This window comes from Calypte anna, chromosome 4, assembly GCF_003957555.1.
Source record: "Calypte anna isolate BGI_N300 chromosome 4, bCalAnn1_v1.p, whole genome shotgun sequence".
In the NCBI taxonomy this organism is placed as follows: Eukaryota; Metazoa; Chordata; class Aves; order Apodiformes; family Trochilidae; genus Calypte; species Calypte anna.
This window is the reverse complement of record NC_044247.1, coordinates 5,123,019-5,149,669: the sequence shown is the minus strand read 5'-3', so window position 1 is coordinate 5,149,669 and position 26,651 is coordinate 5,123,019. Positions and strand designations below refer to the sequence as shown.

Sequence of the window (26,651 nt, the reverse complement as noted above, 5' to 3'; positions counted from 1 at the left end):
GACACTGTTCAGTACAGCCTTGTACCTCTACGTTCTGCCCCTGCTGCATCTGCCAGCTTGCTATGCTAAAAATCACTGTGTATCTCCAGCTCATCTCAAGGAACTGGGAGGCACTTGTGCTATTGGGCTGGCTGGGGCTCCCAGGTGTGTCTGCTCTCTATTGCCAGTCAAGTGTTTTCCCTTACACTCTTGATAAATGCTTATTTATCTTCCACCCAAATTTGACAGCAGCATCTCAGGTAAAAGAACTGATTAAAAAATTATTAGGAGGCTGGTAGGATGGGAAGGGAGGTGGAGAGTGTGTTCATGAGAGGCTGATTTCTTTAGGAAATGAGGCTAAAAATAAGTTTAATAATGTTTTACTGAGCTTTTGCTTCAAAGCAATCTACAGAGTGCATCTCACTCCTTCCTGCTCTGGGCATCTAACTGCTGTCATGTTCTTGGCTGTAATTTTCCCATTTTCTTTCAGAGAGGCTGTGAGATCTTTGCTAATCACAAAGGGCAGACAAGACCTCCATTTTAAAGGTCTCATAAAAAGGAAAAAAAAAAAAAAGAAAGAGGAGGTATGCAGCAAATGGCACAGAGCTCCAGTGGATCTGCTGTGGAAAGATGAAAGCTTGTGCTCTGATTGCCACTATTTGAAGTGGCATCTCCAAAGTTGCTGGCTGCTGCTGGCAGCAGTGTCATTTATCTGGTGACAACCAGCTCTCACCTGCCATGTCTGCTGTGGGATGCCACAGCCCCTTAGATAACCACACATGACTGGGGACAGGCTTCAGAAGTAGAGTAGTGGTGAAAAGGAGGTGGCTTTGATTTCCCTGTGTAGGCAGTGATAGATAAACCAGCAAATTAGCTGCCTGGTGCTGCCTGAGTCATCTCCCCCTAAGCCTTTTGTTGTGATGGAGATAAAGATCCAGAGAAGCAAGGACTCAGTTGTGTTTTACTGATTTTAAGGGCCTGGATGTCTGCATCCTTTACAAAGAGGAGCGCAGCCCATGGTACCCATGCATCTAGAGGTGCAAGGATGCAGCATCCTTTGTCACCCATAGCCATGGTGGTGCTAGGTGGGTTGTTTTTTTTATAGAGCATTTAGGAAGAGCTGTACTTAGTGCCTTCAGCCCAACAAAGAGGAAGGCTTGCAGAAGTGCACTCTGGTATTAATTAACTTGTCCTGCCAAGAGCAGATATTGATTTGCTTTTACAGGACTTTGATGAGTCTTGATTATGATTCTATGGAGGTAGAAAGGTTTCCTGCCCTCAGAAGACTAGAGCAGCCATAATTATAAAATAATTGTTCTTTTTTTTTTCTTCCAAAGTAGTATTTTATTATTTGATGAATCTCTTGTTTGTATTGAGTAGACAGGACAACTTCACAAATTACTTGTTTACTGTCATGCCTTGATTTATAATTCGCCCTTAAAATTTTATAGGGTGCTTTTTTTTTTTTCCCCAGATATGCATCCAAATTACTGTAAAAGTAGGTCACATCCTATTCATCCAGATGTTACCCTTCCCCTCTTGCTTTAGCTCTCCACTGGTACCTGGGCTTGACAATAAGTTCCTGTTGATGACCCAAGGCAGCACTCACGAAAGGTGAAGCAATCTCATAAATCTTTCCCTGTGATCCTGCTGTGTGTTAAAGGCTTACACATAGTTTGGAATATTAATTACAGACAGTTAAGTGGCATTTTTTTAAAACTGTGTCCTTAGTGTCTCCTACATAGCAGAGATATTTATTCTGCATTGCCTTGTGTGCAGGGTCCTGTGGCAAGTGCTGGCTGGAGCTGGGGGCAGCGTTGCTGATGTGGAAGGGTGCAGATCACCCTCCTGTGCTTGTTGTGCTAGGTCCCTGAGCTCACAGGAGGGTGGGGGGTGGTCTCTTCTCCTACCCCGCTCCCCCACACCTGCTGGACCTCTCATGAAACTGGGGGACAGTATTTGTGGTAGCTTGTTTGGAGAAGGGAGGTAAAACCTGGGTAGAAGAGCAGTAAGCAAAGGATAGAGATGGTCTGGCAGATACTGTGCCAGGGGGTCAGATGTAGCAGAGAGCAGATTTACACCAGTTTCCTCAGCACTGAATAAGAGATTTCCCTTAGGAGGTCTTTATGGAGAGGTGTGTAGAGCTGTTAAGTCATTAGTGCAGTTTCTTATTGTGGCAGCATTATTCCTTGTTAGCTCCACTTTATAGCTTCTCGTTCTTACCCGTAACTACTGACCCAATAAATATTTGTTCTGACTGTATTATCTGCATCCCAAATGCTTATCTTCTTTCACATGCAGCTTCAAGACACTGAAGCCCCTTCTTCTGCTAGAGGATTCTCTCTAGGGAGAGTCTAGACCTGATCACCCACCAGTGCTTCAGGCTGATGCCTGCCTGGGAGAGAAATCCTGACCTTGGATAAGGACTGGGGAAGTTCCCCCAACAAAAGCACTTTTCTTCCTTCAACTTTTAAACCCTCAACTTCCAAGACATGTCCTTGACACAGCAGCTTCTAAAGCAGCCTCCCTATTTCACAGCAGCAGTTCTTGGCTTTCTTTTTTTCTATTCCATTAACTCAGTGTTTTGCAGCCAACACTCCTGTTAATTAGGTGCTAATTTATTATTCCAACCAGCTGTTACTCCTATGTAACCCTCCACACACCCACACAAACACATCCTCACATCCCTCTTCCCAGGCCCAGGTTGTCTCAGGTCTGGGTTCTGAGTGTGCTTCCAGCCATGGCATCACTATTGACTGCATAACCAGAATCCCCAAATTAGCATCTGAGCAAGGTATCAAGGCTACCCTGGACATGAAGGGGGAAAATGAGGTTCCCTGTAGGACATGGGGGGTGCTCTGGGGAACATTTTCCAGGATTCCTTTATCCAGATAATCTTTGATTGTGTCAGTGCATGGAGTTCCACTCCAGCATGGCCCTTTCCAGGCAAACCATCCCCATGAGTGCCAGCAAAATGTGCTTTACAAGGGATTTATGTCTTGTGGTCAGTTGGTTTTAAGAAGGTGTGAGTACTAATCGAAGCACATGCCATCCCTCTCCCATGTGGACCCCTTCATGTCCTAGTAAAGCCTGACAGCATTACGCTGGGGAAAGGATGGGTAACACTGGGAGTACAGGGAAGTGTCATTTTCACTCTATTCTTATAATAATTATTTATTTAAAAACTCACAAGACCTTTTTTTTCATTGAAAAACAAACGAGTAAAAGCTCCCAAAAGAGAGGAGTCATTTCCCAGATGGCTCTTGTTAGTGTATTTCATACCTATCAAAACCAATGTTCTTCTAGCTCCCTGCCCCTGCTCCAGTTCATTAATTAGTGATAATAATTAGTTGTAATGTATTAATCATGAGTTGATACTTCTAACCTAGAGGAGGTTGAGTGCAAGAATGAGGATTGTAGCCTCTCTGTTTATGGATGGGTAGAGTTTTCTGAATTTGGAGCTGCCCTGAAGAATAACCCTGTGGTTATTCTGCCAGGTAGTGAATGCAGCTGTGTTACTGCTAGGAGGAACATCATACAGTCCAGAAGGTAAAATACTGATTTCAAAGATATTGAGTACAGGGTCGTGGCTGTCTCCCAGCTGGGTGGGCATCAGCATTAGTTGCTGCCGTTGTGTTGGTGACATTGCTATTGCTCAGCATCCCAGTGCACACTTTCCACATCCCCCCTGTGGCTACAAAGCTCCAGGGGCTTTATCCGTGTTGGTGCAAAGCACTGTACCATGGAGAGCCCAGGCTGCTGCCTCTTGGGTGGCTTGAGGGCTCTGCAGCTGCTTCAGCTCATGTGGCAGAAGGCAGTGAGAAGTCTCCTAACTCCACAGAACTCCCCCAGGGGATGTTTATTGTGGCTCCTTCTAAGTCTGTCAGATAAAAAGTCTGCATCAGGCTTGGTTTCCTCCTGTAATGCAAAGATCAAATTTGTTGTTGCCTATCCCAGAGGTTCCCAGTTCAATGTCTTGTTAGCCCAAACAGCAGCCTCTCTGCAACACTACCAGGTCTGGGGATGTGCTGTCTGCTGGTGTCAGTTGTGTCACTCGGGGATATTAGCCCAGTGGCATCTAGCCCTGCAAAAACTCAGCCTTAGCAATGTGGTTGAGTTCATTTGTGCAACCAGACATGCTAAGGCTTTAAGACAGGCTGGCACTTGATGTGAAGATGTAAGGATGTACTATGTAATCTAGTTTGTCTTTTAGATATGCCACAGTCACCCAAGAGGATGTCTTTGGTCAATGAGAGCCAAGCAATACCATCAAGGAGGAGAGCTCACCTCTGTGGACATGGGCATGTGGGGAAGAAGGTCACAACTTGGTGGCAGAAAAGACAGAAGATACAAATTAAACAAAAAAAAGCTTGAAAAAAGAATTGGGGATGCTGTAGTCAGTAATCTGGTTTGGTTTTGTTTATGCTGTGGTCAGCTGATTCCCCTGTGGTACTCTGAGCCTGGAGTGGGTAAATACCTTTTGAAACTTATTCAGCAACAGCTTCCAAGATGTGAACCAAGGAGAGAGACATAGAAGCAGGAGTTTGGACATAGCTCCCTGCTGGGCTTCTGCCAGGGTGGCCAATCCACACAGCTCCTGCTCCTGTAAGAGAGGTTTGAACTGCTCGGCTTTAATCCCAAGGATACTTAGAGATCAAGTAGTGTTAGAGTAATTCAGTAATCTTAAGATCTGAGATGTGCCAGGCACTGCCAGCTCTTGCAAAATACTGAGCTAGATGGTGATTCTTCTTTTCCATCACTTTAGATCTAGAAGGGTCACTAAATATTAGTGTGAAATTTTGGACTGGATGAGCCATCACCAGCATGTGATGATATTGGAGAAGTGGTGGGACAGTCACAGTTGGTTCATTGGCTCTCTTGTCTGTGCTTCTTTCCCTGCCTTAGGAAGCTGCTCCATTCCCACCATGTGTATTGTTTGCCATGGCCTGGTTGCCCCCAGGAGCTCAGTGCAGAAGCACCTGAGAAGTCGGTGGTGAGATGATATTGCTCCCACCTGTGAGACCTGAGAAACCCACCTGGCTGAAACTATGGTGCTGGTCAACCCCAAGGAGTGTTTGTTCTTCATGCAGTTCTTTCATCTACAGCCCTTTAGACTAGCTGGCAATTGCACAAGCTTATAGGTTTTGTGGGTAGAACTTTTGGGGAGCCTTTTCTGCAAGGGGCTGCAGAGCCAGGACTGTGTTTCTGGAGCTGGGCAGGCAGGTGCTGTGCTGCTGCTGTCATCCTGCCCTGTGCTCAGGGGACAATGCTCAGACCCTGGAAGCACAAAGTAAATGTTTATCTGGCTCCTCTCAGTGTTTATCTACAGGCAGAGGCTTGGTAGGTAGTTAACACTTTTACCCCTGCTGTGGTCTCTCACAGTTTGAGGTAATTTGGTGATTTGGCAATGTTCCTCCCTGGCACTGAGCATTAAGTCAGTGTTTGGCACACCTGCTGCATAAATGCAGTGCTGCTGGTAGTGGGGGCAGAAGCAGCCCAGAGCTGTCAGGCTGAGAACTGAATTTCTGCAGTGAGGTAGCCACATCAAAGGCATTCTGCAGATAACCCCCTTTTGCTGTCACAGACCACTGGCCCGTTACTCCAGTGCCTTGGGCTGGGCTGTGGGTGGGATGCTCTGGTCCCCTGCTCAGTCCTGCCTCTGCCTCAGATGCCCTGAATCCATCCTTGAGACACCCTAATGGCCCAGTGCAGGAGAGGGAGCAAGTACACAAATAATTAACCAGGAGAACCACAAATTCCTTAAGGCATCAGAATTTAGTTTTTTCTTAGTTTCTTTTTTGTTAATGAATGTATTCTGTTTGTGCATAGAAGTATCCTGGTGAGGCTTCAAGAGCTGTATTAAAGGAAAAAAGGCTTCTCATTTTGCACCAGCAGTTAGCTGATGAAATGTAAAGATGCAATGAGCTGATTAGTGATTCTGGTTATGTAATTAATGCCTCTGTTCTTTCATATGTGCAGAAATGGAGGTCGATCTGAGTGCTCAGTGAAAATCTGCTCTGAATGTTCAGTTCAGCAAGCTTAAAGTTATTGCTCCCTAGTTATGATTCCTTCAGTAACTCCAAACTAAAGTTGATATACTTGTAAATGAAAAGCAGGGCATGCTTATGAATTACAAGGGCTGGAGAATTTGGTTGCAAGATGTAGTTGTTAATGCAGCTGAACCACCGTGGGCAGGTCAGGGACTGGCACCAGAGGAAGCACCTTGGTGGCTGCTGCTTCATCCAGATGCAGAACTGGTCGAAAGCCTGGGCTGAAGTCCTCATCTCCACTTCCCTGGCTGCTACAGCAACCAGCTTTGCATAGTTCTGTTGTTACATCTTCTTAACATCCTAAGCCATTAACATAATTTCCAGTCTGAAACTGAACTCAGATGAGCTCATTTTTGTATGCAACATGATTTTGCCGTGCCTTACATGAAACCTTTCTCTTTTCTTTTTTTCTTCTTTTCTTTTTTTTTTTTTTTAATCCCTTTTTTAAATAAACATCACATTATCAAAATATTAGTGACGCTGGATTTGCTGTTGTTGGTTTCCCATAGATAACAGCATGGAGTGTTCTTTCCGTTTTGATTCAATAGTGCATGACAAGGGAATCCAATTTGTTCAGATTTAGATGACATGCCTCCAATTATGTAATTCCATTAGGAGGTGCCTGCAGCCAAGTCTGTGCTCACAGTCTCTGCAGACATAACTCTAATGGGACGTGTTGCAATATTGCTGTGTGGTAAGCACAACTTTGATAGAGAGCACGACCTGTCTCTCCCAGTTGTGTTTGTGGGAATGGAGAAGATGAAAAATGGCCTAGCTGTACTCAGGGCTCTAATCTGGCAATAAGTTATGTCACTGCAAGAACAAAGCTTTGCAATGAAAGGTGAATTTGTAATGGCTGTATATTTTATGTATTAAAAATCAGATGGTAAATTCAGCACTTTGAATATGATCTTATATCCAGTTCCATAAATGGAAGATATATTGGTTGCAGTTTTTCCTCTTAAATACCATCTCAGATTTCTATATACATGTGAATGTTGGATATTTATGAGAATATAAAGCAGCAATGAAAACGTAAGGCAAAATCTCAGCACAGTTTAAATTATTAATCTTTAAGAAGCATGATAAAAATTCTACTATGCAAATACTGCTAGGCTGGGGTTGGTGTACACACACATTACCATAGTGCTATCTAAATAATGTCTCTAAAATAATTGTATGATGTTGATGCAGACTTACTGTTTCTGCAGGCAGGAAAAGGCAATTCTAGTGGCAGATCTGTCTCCCCAGGAAGTGGGATGTAACACCACTCATAAATAAATCTGTTTAGATTTATTTAGCATCACTTGCAAGCCAGAAGATTTCTGCAGCACCTTTGAGTAGCACAGCTCAGACAGGGCTTGGTTGTGCTCAACTCTTCAAGGGCTGGATGGGGCATGTGGAATGTATTTTCAGTAGAGAATGCTCAGACCTGTGGAAGCTACAGATATTTAAAGACTTTTAATAGCTGTAAAAAAGTCAGAGCTCTGACAACCGTAAGAGATCTCTTGCTCAGTCTTGCTCTGGTTGGGTTGGATCTGCAGGCAGGTCCATTCCACGAAGTTGGGAGCTGTATACCCCACTTGTTAGTACTGTTGGCCAGACTAACTATGGCTTGACCAAGCAGATATTTAAAGGTATAGATTTTATTAAGAGTAAAAGCTCCCTAATCCTTGCCCCAGGAAAGTATGAGTGATAGCATCTCTGCTTTCACAATCTTTCCCAGTTCTCACATGAATATATGAAAGAATTGAATGTTTGAGGTTAGAAAAAGGGCATGCATATGCATACATCTGTAAAATCTATCTTCTCTTTCTTTCCCCTTATTTATGTTGAGAGAGGAAGCCAGCAAACTATTTCAATGTATGATGCATCCAATATCACCTTTCACATAAACAGGAAAAATATGCTCCCTCTGTTGATGTGATGAGACTAGGATGCATTTAAGTGTCTAGAGAAAGTGTCATTTTGTTTAAAATAATGTGAAGAGAAGCCCAGTTTCAGTATGTTGAAATGAGTTATGAGGGTGCTGCTGCTTTAATGACAGGATGGCAGAGATGTAGCTAAAGATGCTGCTGCTGTGCCTGAGCCCTGGTCCACATCACCACTACTGTGAGGCCTTTCACACCTGCTGCTCTTGTCCAAGTCCCTGCTTGGATGCCTTGCCAGAAAACCCCTCTCAGGTGGCATTTGGCTGTGCATTAATCTAGCCCCTCAGTGGGTGCCTTAGCCTGCAGATAAAATGGAGTATATCAACCTGAGGTTCAAAACCCAGTGTAATTTTGTGGGAATGAATTGTTCAGATAAATTCAGTAGAGCAGAGTTTCTTAATCTGCTGAATGGGAAGAGACCACTGCCTGGCGCTTATTGGATTTTGTGCAGTTTGGAAAGAAATTAGATTGTTTTAGATTAACCCCTCCAGGGATGGACACCTAAGAAGAGGCTGTTGTCACTCGCACAGTTGATTTTCAGGTTTATTTATTGCAGCAATCCAGCTGCCAGTGTGACTGAGAACAGGCCCTGTGCAGTACACTTCATCATGGGCTGGAGCATCTGCTTGCTGAGTTCAAATGAGAAAGCATCGATTTGCTGCAAACCAGTGGGGCCAGCCAGTGTATGGTTTCTCCCCCTGAGAACCAAGTATCCAGGTGGGTTTCCTTGGCTGGGAAGTGGAAAGTGTTTGGCACCTGTGCTCCAAGGCAAGCTCTGGCCTTGAGTCCCTCCAGCTCTGCAAGCGTCCTGTTTTAGGTCCCTTTAGGAAGAGGTTCCCCAGATAGGCTTAGAGGACCCACCACTGGTCTTGCCACCTTCATCTCAGGATGCCAACATGTCACTGGATTAAGTGACACCAAGTGAATCTCCATGCAAGAGTCAAAGCCCCTGTGGCAAACACTTTTCTGGCTGATGGGATGAGCCCGGCATCACTGGCTACAAAGCTGTTGTTGACCCATCCACCTCCAAAGCTCCAAAGATGGGCAGGGGAGCTGTGATAGAGGCAGGACTAGATGCTTGCTGGTTGGTGAACTGTAAATTGAGCTGGAAAATGTGGCTGTACTGTGAAATTCAGGACACCATCTGTTTCATTGCTTGCTTGCAGTAACATTTGTACTTGATAATTAAAATGTCACACACATTTTTGGCTAGAATAATCCATGGAGGAGTAGAACTTTGTCTTCTGAAAATCATTCAAGAGACATTTACAGATACGGGTGATGCTGTTTTGCACCATTTTGCACTACTCATAAAGAACTGTTTTTCCTTTTATATATATGTGTGTGATTATATAGAAAGTTATAAGTTTATATGATATAACAGGGTTTATTTTGCTTGAGGTTGGTCATGCTGGGCTCATTGTGCCTCATTGTGCTTTTCTTCTGGTGGTGGTAGGATAGCTTTGGCTTTAGTTGTAGTCAGCTTGGTTTTAAGTGTATCTTGGCTAATTTAAGCAAGACTTTTCCTCCAGCTGATCTGACTGAGGGATTAAAGTGCTGTCTGCTTGGTTGGCTGTGGATGGTGAGTGCTGGGAGCTCAGCTCCTCTGAGCAGCAGGCTGAGGACTCGAGGACCACGGCAAGAAGCTGCTCAAAGAAAGGTCAGGTCTTGACCCATGCTTGTGTTACCATCACTGCAAGACAGCCAGAGAAAAAACCAAAGCAAGTAGTTCTGTTCCTGGGCAGTGGAATCAAGGGCATTTTGCAGAGTGATGCCAGACTTCTCCCCTTCAGCTGGGAGGGGAAGGGCTGGGCTCCTCTGCCTAGCCCAGGTTGCTGCATCTTCTCTTTGCAATGGCCTCAGTCTAGCTGCCAATTTGGCTGATGTTTGCTTCATAGCAATGAAAAGAGGCAAAAATTTAATTTGCTTTTGGCTGTCTGAAAATAGGATTTTGAATATCTTAATTCTACAGATTAATTAACAGTATAGGAGGCATCTGAAATCCATAAACGTACCATGTGTCCTAGCTGATATCTGTGCTGAATGTGCTGTCACTGACCTCCAGCAAAGCATCTGATGAAGTTTTGCCAGCTCAGTCTCTGGTTCCCAGGCACATCATACACTTGGACTGTGTAGATGATCCTCTTCCAAGCACAGCACGATGGATGTATCTCTGCATTGGTTCAGAGTTGTATAAGAGGCAAAGTGGCATTTTTCATAAACATGGCTTTCTAAGGTAGTTGTCCTAAATAATTCAGGCTAATTAAAATATTCTTTTGCTAAATATATGGGAGGGACATAGGAAATGGGGTGTTCTGTGCATCTTGTAATGTTTGCAGTCTTGTTGCATAGCTGATGTAACACCCCTCCCAGCTGAGCTTTGACACAACAAATCTATCTACAGAGTTTTGTTGGAAATTCACTCTGCTATTTCATGAAAATTTTAAATCCCGTTATGTCAACTGTGAGTGAGAATAGGATTTTTTTTTAAATCCTGGTCTGCTGGGAGACATTTGAAGCTCACAGCTTTACGGTGCATCAGTGTGTGCTCTCAGGAACTACTCAAGATTAAAGATGAAGTCTGCAGAGGAACTGCAGTAAGTTCCTCAGAAATGCTTGCCAGCCAGTGAGGTGCTTTCTGGGCTGTCTCCTGGCTTAAATCAAACATTTTGATGACATCTCAGTATCCATGCAGATCTTTTTGTACATTGAAGCTCAAGAGATACCCTTGCAGGATCAAGTCCTGTGCCTCTGCCAGGAGACTGTATTGTAATGTGTGAAAGAGGGTTTAAAATATTCTAATTGTCTGCAATGAAATTACAGTTTTGTTCCCTGGAGTAGAAAAGTGAGTTTAAATCATTAATGCCACAAGTCTCTGTGATGATTACGGAAATGTTTGCAAGTGACTTAATCAGTATAGTTTGTCTGAGTGGCCCATTTTAATATTATTGCACTGATTAAGTTTTCTTAGCTAATATGTGTTTCATTTCCAATTCAATTAAATGAGAATCCCCTTCCATTACATGATATTACTGAAGTGCCCTAGTGGGGCAGGATCACACTTGGTATTTTCAATTGATAGGGATTTCTTCATTATACAGTCTCATGGTGCTAAATGAAATCAACGAAAACTGAGATTAAAATTGTAGCAAGTTACAGCTGTAAGTACTTTGTCCATTGTCACTCTTGTAGCAATAAACTGAAAATATATTAGTATCAGTTCATTAATTACATTTCAAAGACATTTTCAATCGATGCCTGCTTTTGACAAAATATTGGGAGCCTGGGAAGGATTTTCCTTGGACTTCTGTATGCTCAGCAATTATGATAAGCAAACTTTAAGTTGCACTAATGTGCCTTGTTTGTACACTGTATATCCTTGCTTTAGCTTTTAAAAGCACTTTTGTGTAACTCATCATGGGATTTATTAACTGGCAGGTGGAAGATTATCTGCAAATGGTTTATGAAGGAATTAACATCAGCCTTACATTTTTTCACTTGAGCCAAACTTCCTCCTTTAATGTATTATTGAAAAAAAATGATTTGAGTTCTGATATAGTAACAAATGCTTTTATTAATACCTCTCTGGACTTAATTTCCCATTGTGGGGCTGTGCAGAGCTCTTGGAACTGATTATATGATCTTATTCTTAAGAGATCCAAGATTTTTCCAGCGTTGAGGCAGGGATGTTCCACAATAAGTACTTTCATGCACAAAGGAGTCAGGAGGTGTGTTACTGTGATTCAAGCAGTGATTAGGAAATTGCAAGGATTGCTCAGGAAATGTGATAAATCACAGCTTCTAAATATACATTCATACATTCATAAAAAAGACAAATGTATGTGTCAAGCTGAGATGGGAGCCATTTGCACCCTCTTTTTTTGAGATTTTATTAACGACAAAACTTGAAAATGAAGTGCCCAGGGCTCAGCAATCTTCTGGTTTGCATGTACCAGCTCACATGCACCCTTTGGGTGGCTGGTGGGTGGCAGGACGAGTGTCCTCAGCCCTGGGGGACATTGGGCAGGGTTGGCACCACAGCCTTTGGCTCACGTTTCTGCTTTTGTGCTGCTCTGTGCCGTCAGTTTGCATGCTCAGGCCATGGCAGAGGCTGTCTGGAGTATTGGTTTTGTTAAATTATTAAAAGTATTTTCCATCTGGTCTGAGGGTATGTGTGACTTAGTTCATTTAAGATATAAAAATATCTAAAATACATATATGGGGATAAGGATGAAGCCTTTTAATACTAAATATATGTTTTTTATAAACAAGAACCTGTTTCTTGTTTATAAAAGAACCTGGATCTTTTCCTTTTTAGAAGATAATAAGTATTTTAGGATAGTTATCCTGGCTCCATAAGTGCAATGAAAATGTTAGCCTTGGCATATCAATCGTGCTTTACAGATGACTGTAATTTCCTGAATGTCAAAACTCCAAATTTTTCTACTAAGCAAACTTTTCAGTGGCAAAATAGATTGCCTCCATAATATATCACTGTGTGCAGGAAAAAATGAAATCTTTATGTACTGTATTATGAATCAATGAGGCATTAAGATTCTTGGAAGGGTGAGTGGACTCTGGGAAATGAAAAACTGCCACTATTCCCTCTCTGTAAACCACTGCTTATGGAGTGTAGGCTTTACAAACCTCTATCTTCTTGGCCACAGAAATATCAGTTGCAAGTTGAAACCAATTCCTGCAATGGCATTTAGATAGGGTAAATACTGTTGTAAATATCTGATTTATAGCAAGCAGCATCCTGTGATTATTCACCAGCTCTTTTTGCAGGGGCCTCCCTTTCAGTCTGGGAGGTCTGCCATGGTTTTTAATGAATCTGTGAGAGGGCTCTGCTGATGGGGAGGTGCCATGCCCAATGATGCTGGGTACCACAGCTCCAGCTGATGGGAGCTCCTGGGGACAGGGATGGTTCCTCGTGTTGGGAGTAGGAAACTCCTCCTGGTGCTCTGTGGGCCTCAGGGCTTGATTGTTCAAAAGGCATCACTCACACCTTGTTTTTTCCTAGTGTGTACTAAAGGCAAAACTCAGCTCTGTATTTTTGAGGGATGCTCTTAGCAAGAAAGCAAGGATGCCAAGGCCAGTGTCGCAAATCTGGTTTCACCGGTGCTGCAGCTCATCATCTAGCAAGAAGGAAGTGGGACATACCCTTAGGCTGATGTGATGCTCTTCTGCCACCTTCTCTCTTTTCCTTGGGTTTTACCTCCTGGGGGCAGCTGCAAAGGCCTTGTTACCACTGCTGCCTTCCATACAGATGCCTCTAACATGTAATTAAGTTATGGTGGTGGGAAGCTTTGCTGCTCTGGCAGGTTGTGGTGGGTGATGGGTGTTTCCAAAGGGATAGTTCAGTTCTTTTCCCAGCATGTCAGATGGGTGGAATGGGTCTGGCCCCTCTGCCCAGTGCTGCCACTCTTCCCAGTGCCAGACTCCAGGGTGGAGGCAGTGGATTTGTGACTGGCTCCAGCAGCTGAGTCACTCTTCTGTTTTCAGAATCTAAAAACAGAAACTTCCTTCTCTTTTTATGCACCACTAAAAAAAAAATAAGTAAAAAAGCCACTGTTCTTGTAGAATTGGTTGTGAGCAAGGGTATCCTGCAGAGATCTTAATAATACAGGCAATTATGAAATTAATACCACTCTGGCAAATCTGCAGGGCTGCTCTCCCCTCTGCAGGCAATGCTGTGGACAATTAGATTGTGCGTGAGGCTGGCTGGGAGGCTGTGTGTATGTGAGGCTGCATATTTTTTACTTATTTAAAGCCTTTTATTAATTGTCTTTGTGTGCATGTGCCATGCCTGCACATATATGAGCATGTACCTTGAGCTGCAAAATCTTAAATAGTCGCTTTCCTCTGTGCCTGGAATGCCTCTCCTTTGCCAGTCTTCCCTATTTGATAATTTTGTGGGCAATGAGGGGCTGGTGTAATTGCTGTTCTTGCAAAATCCAGCTCCTTCTTATGGGTTCCTCTGGCACTTTTCTTCTGCTACAGTTCCTGTGGGTAGGCTGCTGAATTCCTACCCCCACCATTAGTGTTTCTAGACAAAACATCTCTGTGATTCATTGGGTGCTGATAGAAGGGAAAACATAATGATTACTTAGAGGAAATGTAAATTCATGATTGCTAACAGCTTTAATTCAGAGTTCTGAAATACTTACCTCCTTTCCTCCCAGGCCCTTGTTCAGAGCTACTGCATGGTTCTCGTGTGCCATCTTGATGCCAGGAGTAAAGGAATACAGTCTGTGTGCTTGCAGTTTTCCAGACTGCTGCAGAGAAAAGCAATGCTTTTTCTTTCTCCTCCTTCTCTCCCTTCCCAACCCTTTTAATGCTTCATTAATGCAGAAGTCCTTTGTTCCTCTAGATCTTGCTGTACTTTTAATTTTAGGTGAGGTGGAGTTGGAAGTTTAGGTTAATTTAAATGAAAAGGAGTCTTGGAGGAGCAGGTAGGACACAGTCCTAGGTCTGGTTGCTTGGCAAGCACTGCGTGGAGGTCACTGAGAAAAGGAGAGGAGAAAGGGAGCAGACTGGTTCTGATAACCCTGCTCTGTGCTTGCCTCCTTCCCAGAGCCACGACTGCAGCAGGGCAGGACCTGCTCTGGGCTCATTCGAGCACAGACCCTATGAGGAGAGGCTGAGGGAGCTGGGGCTGTTCAGCCTAAAGAAGAGGCGGCTCAGGGGAGACCTCATCACTCTCTGCAACTCCCTGAAAGGAGGTTGGAGCCAGGTGGGGGTTGGTCTCTTTTCCCAGGCAACTCTCAGCAAGACAAGAGGGCACGGTCTTAAGTTGTGCCAGGGGAAGTTTAGGTTGGATATTAGAAAGAATTTCTTTACAGAGAGAGTGATCAGACATTGGAATGGGCTGCCCAGGGAAGTAGTGGATTCTCCGTGTCTGGAGATACTTAAAAAGAGACTGGATGTGGCACTCAGTGCCATGGTCTAGCAACCGCAACGGTGGTTCAAGGGTTGGACTTGATGATCTCTGAGGTCCCTTCCAACTCAGCCAATTCTATGATTCTATGATCTGGGCTGCAGCCACGCAGCCTCTATAGAACATGGGGCATGAGATTTCCCTGAAGCTCTCAGGGAACATGACCTGAGACCAAGGGGTCCTCTCCCACTCAGAGATAGGATCCCTTTTCCTTGTCTGTGGTGTGGGGAGGGCTGGCAGCAGAGAGGGAGCACTGTGGGAAGCCCATGAGTGATGCTTCTTGGCTGCTGCTGTTGCCATCCACATCACTTGATGTGAAGCATCTGGGACTGATCTGGACTAGATGCAAACATTTGATTCCCAGCACTTTATCAGTGAGCTTGCCAAATATTTTGGCCTCGTCTCTGTGAGCTGTGCTGAGGGAGCACCTCTTGGCAGGGAAGAGACATTCCCATTTTGGGGGTGTTGCCATGTGTGCATGGTTGAGGCAGGAGAGGCTGTCACCACAGTGCTCACCCCTGTCCTTTTTGTCATGCCTCTAGGTGACAAAGTTCATTAAAAATCAGTTTGGGTCACAGTATTAAATGAACATTTTTCCTCTCTCTGAGTGATATCCATACAGGTGCCTGTCTCCAACAAATAAGGCAGCAGGAGTATTTCTCATGGAGGAACAATTTATGGTGTTAACAAATCAAATTCTCCACGGGCCATTCTTGATGGGAATTAACTTGCTTACTGGGAGTGAAGCACTCTTGGCTCCCAGTGTGGTGTAATGGACTTTAGCTTCTCATGCAGATGCAGTGGGCACAACTGATCAGCAGGCCACTGCAAAAGAGCTGGAGAATAATCATTTTCATTGCACTTATCAAGCCAGGATAACTGATCAGCAGGGACTCCCTCTGCTGAAGGTTAAAATCCACTGGCAGCTTTGGAGCCACCCGGGGAGGGTTTATAAGAGCAGAGTAAGAAATGTTGACACTTGTGCCATTCACATGCCTGACTTTCCATCATTGTTTGTTACTTTGCTGTCAAATTACCCCAAGTGGAGATATTTCATGAGCAGTGCAGGATGAGGGAGGAGCACAGGACCCTGCCTGCCAGCTCACTGCTGGGAGGGGCAGTGAAGAAAAGGGTGGCATCTTGGACCCAGGAGCTGAACCATCTTCCCCTGCCTGATGAGCTTTGAGAAGGAGTTTTTGAGAAGTAGTTTCTGTCTTAAAAGATTAAAAAAAAATAACCTTAGAAAATGAATATATAAGGATTCTGTCTTAGAAGAGTTCTGTGGATTTTTATTCAGAGGCATGAGTGGTTTGTGGGAGAAGTATGAAGAATACAGATTGTCCTTGTGCTACTTGTTATTTCTGGTGATTGTGCCATGTTCCTGGTGCCAAAGCACCAACCCTATGATTGTTTTTCATTTTTTCAGTACCTTTTGTACACTGAATCTCCACTGCAGGGTTTTAGGTAATTTTATCTGCTTTTCTGCTGGACAAGATACATATCTGGTTTGTCCCTTTGCCCTGCCCTTTCAGAGGGAACTTTCCTCTCAAAATATCCATTCTCACCTGGAGCATAACTTGGTTTCACACTGCCCTGTTTATGTACCTTAAAGTCCACAAACTGGAGAAAATAATCTTCTAGAATAGGAAACATTCCTAAATTTCCCTTCCTCACCTACTTGCACCCAATGAGATAAAGATACTTGTGTAGAATTGCATCCCATTCATTGGACACACCCTTCTGGGTTTCCAGAGCATCCTAGCCAGGCTTGCCATGTAGATAAGCTTGACCTAGATAAAAACCAGTGTCCTTGAGCCAGTTTAAAGGGTGTCCTCAATGCTGCTGGGTGAATGAGACTGCCCCAGTATTCCCTATAAATCATAGCTCTGCTTCCTCAGCCCTCTGCTGAAGTTTTTTCCCTGGGTTACTTTGTCCCTGGACACAGACAGGGGGGAGATTGGGATGTTCCTGGTGTTGCTGTGCTCCCTGTGCAAAGGCTGTAGGTTTCTTACCCTCTATATCCTACAAAGCCCTTTTTGCTATAGCCTTGTTTCTCAGCAGAAATGGGGAAAATGTCACTCAGTCCCTCATCTACTGATCCATACGCTAATGGATGTAACAGTGAGTGGATATTTAGCTTTTATCTCCCCTCTCCAGCTCCTTACCTCATAGCTCCATCAAGCCAGGCTCAGGTTTCCAGGCTGAAGTCATGGTAGCTGCCAGAATCTGACCTCCAACCTTCCTCTACCTCAGCAAGCAATTAAACAGTGCAGCAACCTCTGTCCTCTGGCAGGGATCAGGATCCCTCAGCCTTGGCACAAGCCGGAGTTTTTACCCAAAGGGGCTCAGAAGAGCCACGCTGAAGCCAGCCTCAGTTGTGGTCCTAATGGAATGAGACCTGTTTGGACCCCACAGCAGCTGCTTAGAGCCTCTACATCAGGGTTGAGATGCCCTGGAAGCGTGAACAAGAGTTAAAGCCACTGGACAACAGAATTCACTGCTGAGACCTTTGCCACTGGCATGCAGCCCACTGTTCTCAGGGCCTCAGGATGGATGCTCAGCTGCTGATGGTCCTTTCTGTCAGGTCTTTGGTGGCTGGGGGGCTTGTGGCATGGCAAGGGATTATTAGCAAAGGGAACTGCAAGCTGTCATGCTCCATCCGCAGGTTTGACCTTAGCCCTTTCTCTCTGCACCTTCTAAGTTGTTGCTGCTTTGCAGTCCTGCTTTGCACAGCCAGGGCAGTTGGGTTGGGATGAGATCCACTCTTGCATGGGAGATTTGGACCACTTTTGATGCTTAAGCAGGGTCACCCCTTCCCTACCTCATTTCAGCAGAGCAGCTCCACACACCATGAGCCTCCTGAGTGCAGCAATGGGGGCAGCTGCATAGCCCTTCCCTGGCAGCTTCTCCAGGCTCTGAAGTCTCTGGCTTTACTCATCCCCTGGGCTTTCACACCTTCCCACTCTGACTTCAGTTTGTTGTTTTTTTTTTCTTTAATGTTGCTTTTAGAAGCTCACTACAAGGATGCTCTTAAAAAAATCATTAGATTGGAAAAAAAGGATTCGTATTCAGCCCCTGTGCTGGGCAGAGGTGGGGAAGAGGCTGGCACAGATGCACTATGTGACCACAGAATTATCCTTCAAAGCGAGCAGATGGCTCAGTCTCAATAAAACCCTTAGGGAAATTCATGGAGGTCTTTGAGGTTTCAGTTTGCTGCATATTTTCTCCAGGGGCTATGCAGGAAGGAGAGAAGGAGCTGCTCTGGGTTGAGGAACCAGATAGCTGAAAGCAGGTCTGTTCACTGACAGCACATGTTTCTAGATCCCTTTCAACAAAAAACCATCTTATTTTAGCAAAAGTCATCTCATAGCAAAAATGTCAGGCAGGGGCTTGCATTGTTCCCCCAGCCCAGCATGAGTCTGTGGACTCTGTGGGATGGTGACAGGGGACACCAGGAGAGAGCATCTTCATCACCATACAGGTTTTTGAAGGTCCCTGGGGCCAGACATGGGGCATTTGTGTGGCAGTTCTGCTGCCCTGTGCTGATGTCTGTGCGGGGTCAGTCAGAGGGAGCTGTGGTTCAGGCCCGTGGGTGAAATGTGGCTTTTCTGGCACCAGAGCAGTGCTAGGATGGTGTGATAGCTGGCATGCAGGGAGGATACAGCACGAGAGCTCCCATTGCTGTGACTGTGGGGAGGCCAAGCGTGTCTCTTCTCTCTCTATCCCAAGCTTCCAGCACATCCCTCTGTCTGCTCTGCTGTTTTCCCATTTTCCTTGTCCTACCCATGGGTGGAAAAAAGCACTAAGCAAGCCCAACTTTCACACCCCAGCAGATAGTGCAAGCCATTAGCTGGGTGTTAATCTGGGGGGAGCTTCTGACCTTTCCTGATCTCTGTGGTAACTGAACATGTAAAAATAATTCACAGCTCCTGAGAATGCTTTGGCTTCAACCCTGCGAGTGATGTGATCAGCAGAGTGGGGTCATGATCATCAGATCAGGATGGGGAGCAAACTCAACATCGTGGGACTGTTTGCTCCCCTCACTCCTTAGGGAATAGCTGTGGTCAGGGAGGTGTCAAGAGCAGGTGACTTTCACACCATCTTGCATTCCTGATGGATGCTTCAGGTTCAACCTACTTTTTGAGGTCTCATGAACTCTCTCTCCTTTTTATACTCTGCTTCATAGGCATCCATCTCAACTTTATTAGAAAACCCATGTTTCTGATGAGTGCAGCTCTTTAAGTCAGAGAAATGATTCACAGTAATGTTTGAGCTCTACCTGCAAATGTGTTGTATCAGACTCTGAAGCGTGAGCTTCAAGGTATGGGCAATAACTCAACACCCCCTTGTTAAGGTAACAGAAAGTACAAGCTGTTATGTACAGAGCTAAAAATAATCACCAAGCTTTGAGTCTTCCAGTTGCAGCAGAAGGATGCTCTGAGCACTGATGGCTGAATCCATCTCTGGCACAGCTCTGACTTGATGATGCATTAAAGCTTTTGTGATTTTTTGAAGCTCAGTTCAGATAAATGCAGAGCAGTGTGGCTGCTTTTCTGGAGCTGCTGTGATTTCTGGCTTGGATGAGTGTTGCTTGGGGCAAACCCCAGAACTGGTGTTCCCAACAGGAATGGGACCTTTTTCAGTAGAACTTTTAACAGGGAAACTTAAAAAGGGGAAAAACAAACAAAGTAGCTGAGATCGGCCCAGCAGCTTACAAAGTGTCTCTCTGCAAGTTTTGTCATGAAAGCAGGAGTCATCTGGGAAATAACAACATGGTATAAATAAGGAGGAGGACACCCAGAAACCTGTTTGCAGGGAGCTGTGCACAGACCAGGTGGGATATGGGCTCCATGTGGGGGGAACCATGAGGATCCCTGCTGATGGCCCTGAGCCCAGCCACCTCCACACTCCCTGCAGAGTCCATCAGCACCTTTGCTCATGCTCAGCCTCCTTTCCCTGATCTCTCTCTACTGTGATGTTTTCCCCTGAAGGGTGCTGATGGAGGTATCTGCCCAGCTGATGCTGCTGGCCAGCTGGGATGATGGTGATCTATTATGACACAGTTTTTCCCACCACCATCCAAGTTTTAATTCATTCTTTTGTTTTTACAACAACAGCCAAGGGAAGTGCTTTGTCACTGCCTGTGACCAAAGAGCACAAGGGGAGCGTGGCTGAAGAGTTTGAGCTGTGATAAAATGCTTGCTGTATCGATCTTGGCTCAGGATTTGTTTCCCTACTTGCATTAACTCCAAATCGATTGCTGTGATGACCTTAGAGCATACAGTTTTGTTGGCCTTCTCTCTCAGCCAGCAGCACCCCTGTGCCTGCACCTTGCTCTCCTCGTGGCCTCACCAAACTGCTGAAGGGCCAGGTTGTACATGGTGCTCCAGGGTATGCCCAGCTTTGATTTTTCCTCCTCGGTCATCAGAGGTTTGTTGTATGGTTAGTACAGAGTTTAGTGCTATATGGCACTTGTTTGGCATGGCTCGAGGGTCAGGTCATTGTTTAGTTGAGTATCCCAATAAACAGGATGCAAGGGCAGGGAGTACTGCAGGAGGTACAGAAGGGGCTTGAGTTTTCCCCAGAGGTGCTCCCTTTCCCTGTGCCAGGCTCTGCCCTTCCTGCTTCCAAGGAGCCTGGTGCCCAAGTGTGACCAGAGGCAGTGCCTGCTCCTTGGCTCCTTGGAGTGATGGAGCTTGTGTAAAGCCCCTTCCCTTTGCCAGGCTGGGTTCTCCAGTGCTGCCAGAGACCTGCTGATGTGACACAGAGTGACATTCTTCTCATCTTTGCAAGGGACAATGTAAGGTTGGCGTGCAACATGAAAGTCAGCTTCATCCTTGCTCCCTCCTATCTCCAGCTCTCGCTGCCAAATTGTTTAATGGCACATTTGGGGTAAAGGACCTCCCTCGTGGTGGTGGTGGTGGTAGGGGGTTTGGCTCCCTTCACCAGTGTGAACCTGTGTGCAAAGCCCTTGGAGCCCTCAGAGCTGCAAGGGCAGGAGATGATGCTGATTGCAGTATCCCAGCTCCCAGAGAGTGAGGAGCCACTGTGTCCAGCTGCTGAGGCTATACTGGGCTCCTTTCTCTTTATGTGGTTTTGCAGATTTATTGTACTTTATTTAATTATTTAAGAGCGTGGATGTTCTAAGTGGGAAGAGGAATGGTGACTCTCCAGGTTCGCTTTCCCCTGTATTGTTGGATGCTTTTGGTGCTCGTGATTTGCTTTTTAGTCTACTCAGAGACAATTTTCTGTAAAACATTGACATCTAGTGGCTTTTCTGCCAAAAGAAACAATAGGGAACAAAAGCTCTGCTGTGCAGTGGCCAGTGGTGGTGTCACTCAGGAAAGCAAATGAATGTCCCTTCTATTCCTTACACACCAAGGAGGTGGTGAAGGTGGCAATCACACCCCAGGGCACATGCTCCTCAGATCCTAGAGGAGAGGCCTTCCCCTGCAGGACAATTTGCTTATTGAGCTACTTTAATTCCACTTCCTGAAGCAGACTGCAGCTATCCTGACAGGGTACCTCTGGCATCATAGCTGAGGTCGTGAGGTTCAAAGAGTTGGGGGTGTGTGGCTTCAGGCTGCTGATGGTGGAAACCATAGTGCTTGATGATGGATATTAATGTGTAACCCAGAGTGAGCTCTTCATGGTATACATAAGGTTGAGCTTGCAGCTTTTCCAGTTGGTACCCTGATAGTGTTCCCTGCAGCAGCATGTCCCCAGTGTGTGTCACCCTCCTGTTTCTCCAAATCAAAGCCAGTGCCTCCCTTAGAAGTGTTTTCTTTTACAAAGTGCTATAATGCATCCTTTAATTTCCTGTTACTCATTTCTCTCTCCTCTCTCATTGTTGCAGTTCTGTGTCTAATGAAGGCAGGAGGATAAAATGGGATGTGCATGGGATTTTCCCAGATCCTCATTTCAGTGCAAGTAGGTTGAGGCTTCTGGGCACATCTCATTTATCTGGCCTGCAAAAGGAAACATCTTGTAGGAAATGTTTTCCTCATAGGTGTAACACTGTACTGGGCCTTTTGTAGTTGAGACCCATGGCTGCTCACCAGGAAAGACAGCCTGAGCAGCTTTCTTCAGTCTGTGTAAACCTGTCAGTCTAGCTCTGTTGTAGAAGAAGTAAAACAAAAAAAGCTAGAGCTAGCTGTGCTCACCTTGGGTTGAGGCTTCTTCCCTGGGAGGTACTTTGATTATTCTCCCAGGGTCTGGGGAGAGCATCAGTTGGGGCATCTGGTAGGAGCACATTGCTACATGGGCAGGTACACAGAGGGAAATTTGGGGTTTTCTTCCTTCTCTGTAAAAGGCAAAACCTGATAAGCCCAGCCAAACGTGCGCTGATAGGTATAACCCTTCTTGCTTCCCCTGGAGAGTTTGTTCCTCTACCCATCCCCCTGAAGAGGTGAGCACGCAGAGAAGCACTCTGCAGCAGGGCTTCTGAAAGCCTCTTAAAGCGCATCTCCAAGGTTCTATTGATTTTGAGCATTAATGTGCTGTGTGCTGGAGGCACAGAGGACTAAACCCTGCTTTCCTTTCCCCCCCGGCAGGAATTTCTACTACATCACCATCCTGCGTGACCCCGTCTCCCGGTACCTGAGTGAATGGCGCCACGTGCAGCGAGGAGCAACGTGGAAAGCGTCCCTGCACGTCTGTGATGGGCGCTCCCCGACCAGCGAGGAGCTGCCCAGCTGCTACACGGGGGATGACTGGTCGGGCTGTTCCCTGCAGGAATTCATGGATTGCCCTTACAACCTCGCTAACAACCGCCAGGTCCGCATGCTCTCGGACCTGAGTCTGGTGGGATGCTACAACCTGTCAGTCATGCCCGAGGAGCAGAGAAACAAGGTTCTGCTCGACAGCGCCAAGGAGAACCTGAAGCAGATGGCTTTCTTCGGGCTGACGGAATTCCAGCGGAAGACTCAGTATCTCTTTGAGAAGACTTTCAAGATGAACTTCATCTCCCCGTTCACGCAGTACAATAGCACAAGGGCCTCCAGCGTGGAGCTGGATGAGCAGACTCAGCAGCGCATCAAGGCCCTCAATTTTTTAGACGTGGAATTGTACGATTACGCAAAAGACCTCTTCCTGCAGCGCTACCAGTACATGAGGCAGAAGGAGCACCAGGAGGCACGGCGGAAACGCCAGGAGCAGAGGAAAATCCTGCGGGCCAGGCACGCACACCTGAGGGAGCAGAGCGAGAACGGCTCCAGCACGGACTACATCGGGAATGTGGAGCGGTGGCGGCGGTAGTGGGGGGGATGGGTGGACAGAAAGAGGGAAGCAGAACCCATCCCGACCCAACCCGCGCATGGAGCGGTCCGAACCGATAACGCTTCTGGAGGGTCTGAAGCAAAAAGAGGTTAAAATGTTGCCTTTGCAGTTGCCTTTGCAGTAAATGTTGTACTGTACGTGGAACACTTAATCTTAGTGTGTAATTAAATTTGTCCTTTTTAGGTTTGTTGGATTATTTATGAAATACAGGAGCCAAGTTGGCTCGTTGGAAATGGTTGGTTGGACGTTTATTTAAAAGAAAAGAAAAAATAATAATCCATAAATTAGTCATGAGTACAAAATGGGATGCTGGAAAATGTTCATGATGCTCTGCTGAAATCTATCTGGGAAGCAAATTCATTTCCTAATAATGAGCATTTAGCATACTTTCACAATACAGTATATGAGCAAAATCTTTTCCCTTTGATTTTATCTTAACTTTATTTTAATAATGCGTTTTCCAGGGTACCGACTGCTTACAATATTTACCAAGTTAATGAATGGACAACGAAGGGAACAAAATGTCTAGAAAAAATATCAACTAGTTTTATGTATAATATTGGCTTTTAAAAGGAATAGAAGTAATTTCTCTAGTTATATAAATATTTAAAATTTTAAACTTTTTCTACCTACTGCTGTTTAGAGTTTTAAGCTTGGTCTATCTCATACTTTAAAGAAAAAAAAGACAAAAAAAAAAATTACATACCTACTTTTCTGAACTCAATGCCAATGTTAAAGACACTGTTTCCAGAAGTTTTCAGGGCAGTATAATTTTAACCATTCTGGAAAAGTTACAGCATATCTTCATGTTTCATTAAGCCTTTTCCAAATTAGAGTCCTGTGACAGTGTCCAATTTTAAGTCTTTCTTGCCCATTAAAATACATAATGCTGAATTTATCATTCCTTAATAACTAGTGATATAAACTAGATTAAATCATGTTACAGATATTTGTGTAGTGTCTTTAAAAAGTCATAAAACTCTCTAATCCCAGCAATATTATGAAGAGAATTGCTTAGTGAACGTAGTAGATTTACACTTGAATTAGGATTTGCTTCCAGTAAATCTTTGCTACACCAGATAAGAACAGGGCTTTTTTTCTCCTACGCTCTTGAGCCCTTCTTAGCAATGACAGATGAGCAGTGGCAGATGAGCGATGACTGAAAATGTTGGAAACCAATTTTTCCATAGCCATAGTTACACAGGATGAGAAGGTTTCATGGTGCAGGGGGGCTGCCAGCAGCTCATTCCCTGGGATGCAGAGCTGGAGCTTGACCAGGCTCACCTGCAGCTCCCCAGCCTCACCAAGACCCACCGGGAGAAGAGACAGGGCAGGAGATGTGAGGGGCTCCTATAAATCTCTATGCAAAATAAACAAGCAAACAAACAAGCAAACAAACCAACCTCTGCAAGGCTTGGGGCAGACATTCAGTGAGCTGATTTGTGCACAGCCTCCACTGCTCCCGAGCGTGGCACTAAATGACCATCTCGGTGCGGGTGCGTGGTGGCAGAGGCACCCAAAAAGGGCAGGTTTTGTCCCGGTGTACACAATGCTTACAAGGCTCACTTGCACTATTGCCTTTCGCCTGTAATGTTCTGTACATCAAGAGGGCTGGGGGCACAAAATGAGGCAGAAGGACTGAAAAATACCTTACAGCTCCACGCCTAATACACGTGAACGTTGTTTTACGTCTGACATTGTGTCACCACCTGGGAGGGCAGCAGTCCTACCAGGGACAAGCAGAGAGCAAAGTAGCAGCAAACCAATACCCTGCATTAGCAGCTTGGAAAAGAGAATACCTTCATGTACAGCAGTTTTGTTTGTTTGGGGTTTTTTTTTAGTTAGAACTGCAGTTGCCATATGATGTCTTGGTTGCATTTTGGTTTTTCCGGGGGAAAATGATTCGCTCTTAAAACTGAAAGGCACTGCTGTAAACAGGACTTACCTGTGGGCTAGCTGGAGGCCCTGTTGCAGAAGGTGCATTTTGTTTTTACGCTATGGTGTGCATGGTTTACAGAGACTAGTTGCATTTTCTTTGTGTATACTGTTTATTGTATATAGGGGCAGTACGAATATAAGGATACGATTTGTCATAACCATATCAAATTCTACTGATTTCACTGTAGATGCTGTCTTACTGTGTAGATTTACAGGCCAATCCACTGACTTTGATTGTGTAATTTAACAATAGAACTGATAAATAAAATTTAACTACAGTCTTCTGATTTTCATGTGATTATTTCTTTATCTCACCACCTGTTGGGAACTGTGCAGTTCATAATGAATGGCAGTTTTGACACAAATGAAACAGCAGTTGACACAAAGTACATTACTTTAAAATTACAGCTTTTCTGAAGTGCATTTTTAAACTAACAGCTTTCAAGGGCAAAGCCATTTTGGACTTTTATTGGTTCAAGAGTTGTTGCGGAGGTTTTCACTGCTTTTTTGAGCACTCCTCAGAAAAACAAGCTGTGGTTTCTCTTGATTTTAAATGTGATTGTCAGTGGCTGTGGCATTATTTTTAATACCCTCCATTATTTTGCAGAAGTCCTGGCAATCTAGAGAGATGCCAGTCGACTGGAAGCTGGCTGATTTTGTACCAATATTCAAGAAGGGCAAGAAGGGGGACCCTGAAAACTACAGGTCAGTTGGTCTAATTTCAGTGCCTGGTAAAATTATGGAAAAAATGATTCTGAGAGGTATTGAAAAACACCCGGAGAACAGTGCAATTGTTGGTCACAGCCAGCATGGCTTCATGAGGTAAGAGTCCTGCTTGTCAAACTTAATTTCCTTTTATGACAAAGTAACCCACCTGGTTGATCAAGGGAAGCAAATGGATGTAATATTCTGGACCTGGGGAAAGTTTCTGATACTGTCTCTCATGGTATCCTCCTGGATAAAATGTCCAGCATACAGCTGGACAACTGTGCTCTAGGATGGGTGAGCAACTGGCTCACAGGTTGGGCACAAAGAGTGACAGTCAGTGGGGTCACATCAGGCTGGTGAGTGGTCACTGGTGGGGCCCTGCAGGGCTCCATCCTTGGCCCAGTCCTCTTCAACATCTTCATCGATGACTTGGATGCAGGACTGGAAGAAATTTTAACCAAGTTTGCAGATGACACAAAATTGGGAGGAGAGGTTGACTCCCTCGAGGGCAGGCAGGGCCCTGCAGAGAGACCTCAGCAGGTTAGGGAGATGGGCAGTGCCCAAGCACATGGAGTTTAACAAGGGCAGGTGTCTCTGGGCCATCCTCACTGTAAAAAATTTCTTCTTCTGTGTTTGGGCTGATAGTCTGGGACTCAAACTTGCCTAAAGGGTACCTGGTACATAGCAGTTGTTGGAAGTGAACTGCTTGGCTGATTTTTGTCAATGAATTTTGCAACATCTTCATATAACATGATATATTTTAGTATGCTCTAAAACAACCTTGCTTCCAATTATGCCAATTTTCTTTCTTTTTTTTTCATTTTCTTT

The 26,651-nt window shown here is 45.0% G+C and overlaps 1 protein-coding gene across 1 annotated transcript in view; it reads left to right on the top strand.

The window, feature by feature from the left end:
• The window catches only part of HS6ST2 (heparan sulfate 6-O-sulfotransferase 2), a 127,102-nt gene extending 101,708 nt beyond the window's left edge, over nt 1-25,394 (top strand). The window contains exon 2 of the mRNA XM_030449266.1: nt 22,454-25,394. Coding sequence (XP_030305126.1) covers nt 22,454-23,156 — 703 coding nt within the window. The 3' untranslated portion in view covers nt 23,157-25,394. The remainder of the gene's footprint in view (nt 1-22,453) is intronic.
• Nucleotides 25,395-26,651: the final 1,257 nt, after the last annotated feature.